The 9,736-nt window shown below is 36.6% G+C and overlaps 1 protein-coding gene and 2 long non-coding RNA genes across 3 annotated transcripts; all 3 read left to right on the top strand.

Annotated features, from left to right (window-relative positions):
• The first annotated feature begins 1,040 nt into the window (after window positions 1-1,040).
• On the top strand, window positions 1,041-3,450 carry LOC107694643 (uncharacterized). Its single transcript, XR_001634903.1, has 6 exons — window positions 1,041-1,226; window positions 1,418-1,527; window positions 1,651-2,147; window positions 2,274-2,464; window positions 2,614-2,731; window positions 2,947-3,450. It is a non-coding gene; the product is annotated as an uncharacterized LOC107694643 (long non-coding RNA).
• A 904-nt stretch (window positions 3,451-4,354) lies between these two features.
• Window positions 4,355-5,242, top strand: LOC107694629 (eotaxin-like). The gene is given in 4 exon segments (XM_016494316.1): window positions 4,355-4,540; window positions 4,732-4,846; window positions 4,965-5,123; window positions 5,125-5,242. Coding segments are annotated over 4 exon segments (456 nt in total). The 5' UTR covers window positions 4,355-4,476.
• Window positions 5,243-5,259: 17 nt separating this feature from the next.
• Window positions 5,260-6,764, top strand: LOC107694642 (uncharacterized). Its single transcript, XR_001634902.1, has 4 exons — window positions 5,260-5,461; window positions 5,588-5,778; window positions 5,928-6,045; window positions 6,261-6,764. It is a non-coding gene; the product is annotated as an uncharacterized LOC107694642 (long non-coding RNA).
• The last annotated feature ends 2,972 nt before the right edge of the window (window positions 6,765-9,736 follow it).

Genomic DNA, 9,736 nt, shown 5'->3' with positions numbered 1-9,736 from the left:
AAAACACTCTATATATATATATATATATATATATATGTGTGTGTGTGTGTGTGTGTGTGTGTGTGCATTGTCTACATATTTGCTTATTTACAGAACTATAAAGAACTAAACAATTTGACAATTTGCTTTCCCCCAAAGAAGAGTTGGGTCCAGGATTACATACAGATCTTGAACAGAACAAAAGAAACCGAAAAACTGAAAAAAACAGGCAAGTATGAATTTGCCATCACAAGCTCCCAAACACTGTATTTTTTTATACCTGTTTTGTGTGATTATTTGTATTTTGTGTGTTTTTTTTTTAATTAATATAAAATGCATTTACAGTAAAATGTACTTGTCCATATTAAGTTGTGTTTTGTATGTATGGTCCTAGAGAATATTTGTTGCGGACTGAATATTACATTTCCGTTAAGTAACTTTTTCTTTTAGTTGTCTTTTTTTTTGCATATTTTTCCTATATATATTTCTCATACAACTGTTGAGAAGAGACATGAAGGAAGAGTGGAACAGGATCCAGAATCGAACTCTGGACAGGACTCAAACTCTTGTTAACTAATTTTTAGGTTGTTTTTCACAATAGGCCTAAACACCATTCCACTGGAACTTTACAGAAAATAGTGCCATGTACTGTATGCACTGTAATCAGGTATAGCTCTAATTACAGCATATTTACAAACAAGTACCATGTTATTACCATATTTTTAACATGGTAACATAGAAATGCGAAGTTTCTTGGACACATACCATGAAAACACCATCATAGAAAAAATATTAGATACTTTAAGATATTTAAGATAGAAATCAGCATGTGCTATGATCTTTCTGAACATAAATAAAGTCAGCTCAGTTTATGTAACTAAATAAAAACATTAAAAATATAAATACCATATTAGAATACTATAATCATTTAGAATCAGTACTATGAATACCAAAAAACTACCCAGCACTTGGGTAAAAATATTAAAAATATCCCAATAAAATGCTACAGCACTCTTTTAGGGTCAACTTTTAGGGCTTATTATTTATTTATTTATTGATTTATTTATGATGAAGAAAAGTGATCGCAGAGGATGGTGAGCTTTGTGGGCTGAAAGACCTCCCTCAACATAGACCCTTCAGCCCAGCAGAAAGTTTCATGATTAGAAGTGAGCAACAGAACAAGATGAAGTTCACTCTATTTGCTGCCTTTCTTTTCTCTATAGGATGGATGAGTGTTGTGGTAGCAGGTGAGATTTGATTATTTTAATTATGAGCTCTTTGGTTAAATATTGTGGCTTGACCTCAGTAACTTTCAATTAACTGAAATGTAGAGAACTTCAGACTGCAATGTATTTTAAGAGAGAGTGTACGTGTGTACACCTTATACTGTGAATATAATGATAATTTATCTGAATAAAATGATGTGCTTCTCCAATAGGTGATGGACGTCCAGTACCCTGCTGTCTTACTGTGTCACGCACCAATATACGAGCTGAATACATTGTGCGTTATACTATGCAAGATCAACCGCTATGTCCTATCAGAGCTGTAAGGCAAGTTCCGAATTATTATAATCTATCACAATGTTAAGTTTTACACAAAGTAAGACATTGTCAGACAATTAAATGATGAGAGCTAAAACGTCTCGTATCCTTTTTTTTCCATGTACAGATTCCACACCAAGAAAAACAAAGTTATTTGTTCAGATCCTAATAACAACTGGGCTAAGAATGCGATGAGGATAGTGGATGGGAGAAAGAAAACAAAACCTTCCCAAAACCTTCCCTACCATGTGCTATTCAAGTACAACAAACATTATCCCAACTGTAAATACAACAAACAAAACACCAGGAACAGAGACGGAGACCAGCACGAGTACACCTGTAACACCAATAGTGACGACAATCAAAACATCTGGTTTTAGTAACTTTCACTCACCTGAAATGTAGAGAAGTTGAGCCGATATAGTAGCTAATGAGAGAGTGCACATGTGTTTATATCTTATACTGTGAATATAATGATCACTTACCTCAATACAATGATGTTCTTCTTCAACAGCTGATGGACGTTTAGTAGACTGCTGTGATACTGTGACAAACACCAGAATACCAGTTGAAAAAATTTTGCATTATGACATGCAAGAAACAAATCTATGTCCTGCCAGAGCTGTAAGGCAAGTTTAGAGTTATTGTAATATATACCAATTCGAAGTTTTACACAGACTCAGTAATAAATGTGCAGATAATTAAATGATGAGAGCTAAAACGTCAAGTATAATTTTTTTCCACGTTCAGATTTCACACCAAGAAAAACATAACTATTTGTTCAGATCCAGACAGCATCTGGGCTAAAAAAGCAAAGGCGATAGTGGATGGGAGAACAACGATCAAAACATCTGGACCGGAGACAGAGATCAACAAAACAACCATACAACCAACTTCAGTGTCCAGAGACAGCCCAGAATCTTCTCTGAGTACTGTGACATGTAAGATGTGTGAAACAGTAACATATGGAGTAGTTGGTGATGATATGTGTTTTTTTTTTTTAGAGAGAGTATGTAGGCTCATACTGACATGAACATGACATGTTTACTGCTTTATAAATAATAAGTCTTGGCTTCTGTTTTTATTAAAGTCACATCATCTACAACCAAGGACTGCTGCTTAGCAGTAACAAAAAACAAAACAGCATTTCATGAAATTGTGGACTACAGAGTTCAAGAAACACCACTTTGCTCTATCAGAGCTGTGCTGTGAGTTTAGGACTAAAATTAAAGTATTTTTTCCCCCCTCCAAATTTCCAATTTACATGGACACCATAACATTTGTGTTGTTGTTGTTATTTCTTGTTTTTATATTTCGACTATTATCTGATAGACTGCATAATCTATTCTTAATGGACTCTTATTAGAATTGTATGTCTTAAAGTACAATTTTAAAACAATTTATGTATACAATTTATTTACAGATTCATAACTGTGGGGAGGAACAAAATTTGCTCTTCTCCAGTAGAAGACTGGGTCCAGGATTACATACAGAACTTGAACAGAAGGAAAAAAAAAACAATAGACAAGAGAGAGTTTGCCATCAAAATAATAAAAGACTCCAACACCAATAATTACTTCTGTCTAAAGAAGGAACAATCTAAATACTTTTGCTTCAAACAGCCTTAAAACATCTGTTGGAAAAGCTTGGCCAACTTTTTATGCCTGTATACTGATAATACCAGGATAACTAAACAACTTCTAAGTCTAATAAACGAATAAGGTGATGCTAGTGAAAAATCAGCACTGTGGTTTCAATCACATTGTCATATTTGTATTCATGTTTTGTGCGATGACTTCTATTTTGTGTATTGCCTTTTCTTAATTTACTTAATTTAAAATCAATGTAAGTATCCAAAAATAATTTAACTAGTAACACAAAATCTTAGGCTGATGATACAAGGGCCAACTTTTTTTGAGCAATGTTGCTTGGGCACTTTCCCATTGAGAATGGGTAACAAATACTTTAGATCGGTCATGGGCCCTGTGTCTCACCTGGTTGCCCATTGACAGCAACATTGCTCAAAAAGTTGCCCAGTCTATCATCAGCCTTATTAATTCATATTACTTTGTGTATAGACGTATGTATGATGCTATTAGTGTATATAGTGTCAGTCTTAGAGTTGATTCACGACACTTTGCTGTGCCACAAACGGGATTTTGGATGACGAAATACGCATGGACCAATCGCTGAATAGATTTCCTTATTTAAGAATATTCTCAGATAAATTCACACTGAATGGTTAAATTCCTAATAGGAGTTTACATTCAACACACATTCGACAATCAAACATTTTCTAGAGAATACATTATGGTAAGGAAACGAATCGTCATCACAACCTTCAATTTAGGGTTGTGCCGGTAGACAATAGTATTGTGTATCGATGATAGCCAGAGATATCGCCTGTTGCTGATTTCTTTTACGACAGCAAGACGATTATTATTATTATTATTATTATTATTATCCTTCAAAAATATAGGTGCCTATCTTTAGTGATGCAGCGCGGAGAGCCGCTTCAGAAACTTGCCACGGCGCGGGTGGTGAGTAGCTCCAGTGGCTGTGTCGGAGCCGTAAAGCCCAATTTATACTGCTGCGTCGAACCTACGCTGTAGCCTACGCATAGACGCACACCCTATGCCGTAGCCTGACGTGCACCTCTCCAAAAATCTAACAGCAATTCTACGCAGACCGCAAGCGCTGTAATAGGCTCATTGTGAATTTTGTAACCCCTTACTTTCCTCTATGTGGTTAAATGCATCTCTTTCTCTCTCGTTTTTGGTCTTCCACTCATCACTCATCTTTTCCTGTCCCCGACTGAGGTGTCTGTGGGCCTAGGTGACGAAGAAAAGTGATCGCAGAGGGTGCTGAGCTTTGTGGGCTGAAAGACCTCCCTCAACATAGACCCTTCAGCCCAGCAGAAAGTTTCATGATTAGAAGTGAGCAACAGAACAAGATGAAGTTCACTCTATTTGCTGCCTTTCTTTTCTCTATAGGATGGATGAGTGTTGTGGTAGCAGGTGAGATTTGATTATTTTAATTATGAGCTCTTTGGTTAAATATTGTGGCTTGACCTCAGTAACTTTCAATTAACTGAAATGTAGAGAACTTCAGACTGCAATGTATTTTAAGAGAGAGTGTACGTGTGTACACCTTATACTGTGAATATAATGATAATTTATCTGAATAAAATGATGTGCTTCTCCAATAGGTGATGGACGTCCAGTACCCTGCTGTCTTACTGTGTCACGCACCAATATACGAGCTGAATACATTGTGCGTTATACTATGCAAGATCAACCGCTATGTCCTATCAGAGCTGTAAGGCAAGTTCCGAATTATTATAATCTATCACAATGTTAAGTTTTACACAAAGTAAGACATTGTCAGACAATTAAATGATGAGAGCTAAAACGTCTCGTATCCTTTTTTTTCCATGTACAGATTCCACACCAAGAAAAACAAAGTTATTTGTTCAGATCCTAATAACAACTGGGCTAAGAATGCGATGAGGATAGTGGATGGGAGAAAGAAAACAAAACCTTCCCAAAACCTTCCCTACCATGTGCTATTCAAGTACAACAAACATTATCCCAACTGTAAATACAACAAACAAAACACCAGGAACAGAGACGGAGACCAGCACGAGTACACCTGTAACACCAATAGTGACGACAATCAAAACATCTGGTTTTAGTAACTTTCACTCACCTGAAATGTAGAGAAGTTGAGCCGATATAGTAGCTAATGAGAGAGTGCACATGTGTTTATATCTTATACTGTGAATATAATGATCACTTACCTCAATACAATGATGTTCTTCTTCAACAGCTGATGGACGTTTAGTAGACTGCTGTGATACTGTGACAAACACCAGAATACCAGTTGAAAAAATTTTGCATTATGACATGCAAGAAACAAATCTATGTCCTGCCAGAGCTGTAAGGCAAGTTTAGAGTTATTGTAATATATACCAATTCGAAGTTTTACACAGACTCAGTAATAAATGTGCAGATAATTAAATGATGAGAGCTAAAACGTCAAGTATAATTTTTTTCCACGTTCAGATTTCACACCAAGAAAAACATAACTATTTGTTCAGATCCAGACAGCATCTGGGCTAAAAAAGCAAAGGCGATAGTGGATGGGAGAACAACGATCAAAACATCTGGACCGGAGACAGAGATCAACAAAACAACCATACAACCAACTTCAGTGTCCAGAGACAGCCCAGAATCTTCTCTGAGTACTGTGACATGTAAGATGTGTGAAACAGTAACATATGGAGTAGTTGGTGATGATATGTGTTTTTTTTTTTTAGAGAGAGTATGTAGGCTCATACTGACATGAACATGACATGTTTACTGCTTTATAAATAATAAGTCTTGGCTTCTGTTTTTATTAAAGTCACATCATCTACAACCAAGGACTGCTGCTTAGCAGTAACAAAAAACAAAACAGCATTTCATGAAATTGTGGACTACAGAGTTCAAGAAACACCACTTTGCTCTATCAGAGCTGTGCTGTGAGTTTAGGACTAAAATTAAAGTATTTTTTCCCCCCTCCAAATTTCCAATTTACATGGACACCATAACATTTGTGTTGTTGTTGTTATTTCTTGTTTTTATATTTCGACTATTATCTGATAGACTGCATAATCTATTCTTAATGGACTCTTATTAGAATTGTATGTCTTAAAGTACAATTTTAAAACAATTTATGTATACAATTTATTTACAGATTCATAACTGTGGGGAGGAACAAAATTTGCTCTTCTCCAGTAGAAGACTGGGTCCAGGATTACATACAGAACTTGAACAGAAGGAAAAAAAAAACAATAGACAAGAGAGAGTTTGCCATCAAAATAATAAAAGACTCCAACACCAATAATTACTTCTGTCTAAAGAAGGAACAATCTAAATACTTTTGCTTCAAACAGCCTTAAAACATCTGTTGGAAAAGCTTGGCCAACTTTTTATGCCTGTATACTGATAATACCAGGATAACTAAACAACTTCTAAGTCTAATAAACGAATAAGGTGATGCTAGTGAAAAATCAGCACTGTGGTTTCAATCACATTGTCATATTTGTATTCATGTTTTGTGCGATGACTTCTATTTTGTGTATTGCCTTTTCTTAATTTACTTAATTTAAAATCAATGTAAGTATCCAAAAATAATTTAACTAGTAACACAAAATCTTAGGCTGATGATACAAGGGCCAACTTTTTTTGAGCAATGTTGCTTGGGCACTTTCCCATTGAGAATGGGTAACAAATACTTTAGATCGGTCATGGGCCCTGTGTCTCACCTGGTTGCCCATTGACAGCAACATTGCTCAAAAAGTTGCCCAGTCTATCATCAGCCTTATTAATTCATATTACTTTGTGTATAGACGTATGTATGATGCTATTAGTGTATATAGTGTCAGTCTTAGAGTTGATTCACGACACTTTGCTGTGCCACAAACGGGATTTTGGATGACGAAATACGCATGGACCAATCGCTGAATAGATTTCCTTATTTAAGAATATTCTCAGATAAATTCACACTGAATGGTTAAATTCCTAATAGGAGTTTACATTCAACACACATTCGACAATCAAACATTTTCTAGAGAATACATTATGGTAAGGAAACGAATCGTCATCACAACCTTCAATTTAGGGTTGTGCCGGTAGACAATAGTATTGTGTATCGATGATAGCCAGAGATATCGCCTGTTGCTGATTTCTTTTACGACAGCAAGACGATTATTATTATTATTATTATTATTATTATCCTTCAAAAATATAGGTGCCTATCTTTAGTGATGCAGCGCGGAGAGCCGCTTCAGAAACTTGCCACGGCGCGGGTGGTGAGTAGCTCCAGTGGCTGTGTCGGAGCCGTAAAGCCCAATTTATACTGCTGCGTCGAACCTACGCTGTAGCCTACGCATAGACGCACACCCTATGCCGTAGCCTGACGTGCACCTCTCCAAAAATCTAACAGCAATTCTACGCAGACCGCAAGCGCTGTAATTGGTCTGCTAGAACCCCTCCCTCCGGATCCACTTGAGTTTTGTGTGTGTTTATGTGCACTTTAATATATGTTAATGTTACACCTTCTTATATCAAATAAAACAAAACAAAGAACAAGTGTCTTATCATTTATTATACTACATAGCATTATACATCAGTAGTTGTCCACGACAAACAATGTTGATCTGCCTTGGTACAAGTCCTTGTGGAGATTGAAAGTATGCCATCTTCTCCTGTTCCGTTGTTGTCTCCTTTTTGTAGTTTTAAATAAGGATTTAATGATTTGATATTTATTTGCCGCCTCACGGCTATAATGCTTCTCCGACGAGTCACTTCTTCTTCGGCTTTTGCCGTGGGTTACACCAGCAACATGCCCGTGTTTTTAAAATATAAAGTGTTTTTAAAATATAAAAGCATATAATACTCACGCTAGACTGAAGTCAGTTATGATGTTCTATGGTAATGTAAATATTCTTTGCTTGTTTTCTGTTTGAATAACTGAGGAAATGTAACTGTTTGATTAACTGCTCGTCGTCAAACATTTCAAGAACATTCTTCCTCTCCTGAAAGATTCGCGCATGTCTCTGTCTCCTCAGCGCCATCACAAGCCCCTATCTAGCAACTCCTAACCACTTGAGAGACCTCTCGAGCTGTCTTAAATAACTGGGAGAGTAAGAGCCCTGGTAAATACAATTTTTCTTTTAAAGATGTATTTTTCAGAATTGTTTTTTTTTTGGAGTTGTTGAGAAGAGAGAGAGAGTGGAAGGGATCGAGACTTCCAGACGGCACTCAAACTCGGGTCACCCGAAGCAGTGCTGCGTGACAGGGTGGCTCGCTGATCATAAGGTTATGAGTTCGACCTCGCAATAAATGGTAGGCTACTGTTTGGTTAAATGTAGCCAATATAAACTCACATGAGATGTACACTCCAGTCATATCAGTGGCTTGAAAAAGCTATTTTTATTCTAAAAGAGCACCATAGTTTGCCCTCATACATCATTAGACACTGTCAGCTGCAAAATAAATTATGTCAAATATATAAGTATGTTTGGTCACACTTTATTTTAAGGTCCAATTCTCGCTATTAATTAACTATTAACTATGACTTTTGCCTCAGTAAACCCCTAATTACTGCTTAGTAAGGTAGTTGTTAAGTTTAGGTATTGGGTAGGATTAGGGATGCAGAATATGGTCATGCAGAAAATGTGCTTTAAATAACCAATATGCTAGTAATATGCATGGTAATAAGCAACTAGTTAACAGAGAGAATTGGTCCCTACACCAATGTTACCATATGTTTTTCATACAATTGCATCCAATGCCTGAAAACTTTATCATGATGCGGCTTCAAATTTTGGGTGAACTATTCCTTTAATGCAGCAGTCAGATTGCCTGGCTGCAACAACACAACAAATCAGGCAAGAGAGAAGGAAGTGCAGTGGGCAGCTTGGCGAGGGTACATAAACTGAGCTCATCTTTCAGTTTAGTCGATTTGTCTTCTTATCCCCAGACTCCAAGGAACATTTTTAGTTTTCCCCATAGCCCTAGCACCATTTGGAGAAGGCTTAAATATAAAAAAGGCATATATTCATACAGTCCCATTTATAGGCATTTACTTTGTGTAAAATAGCAATATTGTAAAGACAACATGTCGTTTGATAAATAGCCAGCTCGTATCTCCCATTGTACTAAAGCAAATAATTGAAATATTATCTCAAAATAATTTTTAGTGTTTTTTTTTTTACAGTAGGCATCATTCCAAAGCAGATTTACAGAAAATAGACAGGATGATAAAAAACTCCCTACAAAGATTTACACACATACTTTTTACTTTTAAGTATTGTATTAACATACCTTATATTTACTTTCACCCAAAGAAGTTATTTTGAAGATTGTTGGTATCAACAAAACATCTCAGGTTACTTATGTAACCATGGTTCCCTGAGTAGGGAACGAGACACTGCGTCCTCTAGGGGTCGCTATGGGGAACGCCTCGTCGTGACCCGTGTCTGAAGCATACATTGAAAAAACACCAACAACACGTTGGCCGGCGACAGCCATGACATCACTACCGGTGCGACTATAGTATAAATAGGCACCGGGAGAACACATCATCCACTTCTTCGTCTGAAGCTTGCGTCCGAAGCATGGCAAGAAACCTAGAGGACGCAGTGTCTCATTCCCTACTCAGGGAAC

Source organism: Sinocyclocheilus anshuiensis, unplaced genomic scaffold (genome assembly GCF_001515605.1).
Source record: "Sinocyclocheilus anshuiensis isolate Anshui unplaced genomic scaffold, SAMN03320099.WGS_v1.1 scaffold1638, whole genome shotgun sequence".
Lineage (NCBI taxonomy): Eukaryota > Metazoa > Chordata > Actinopteri > Cypriniformes > Cyprinidae > Sinocyclocheilus > Sinocyclocheilus anshuiensis.
This window is presented reverse-complemented; position numbering and strand designations above follow the sequence as displayed.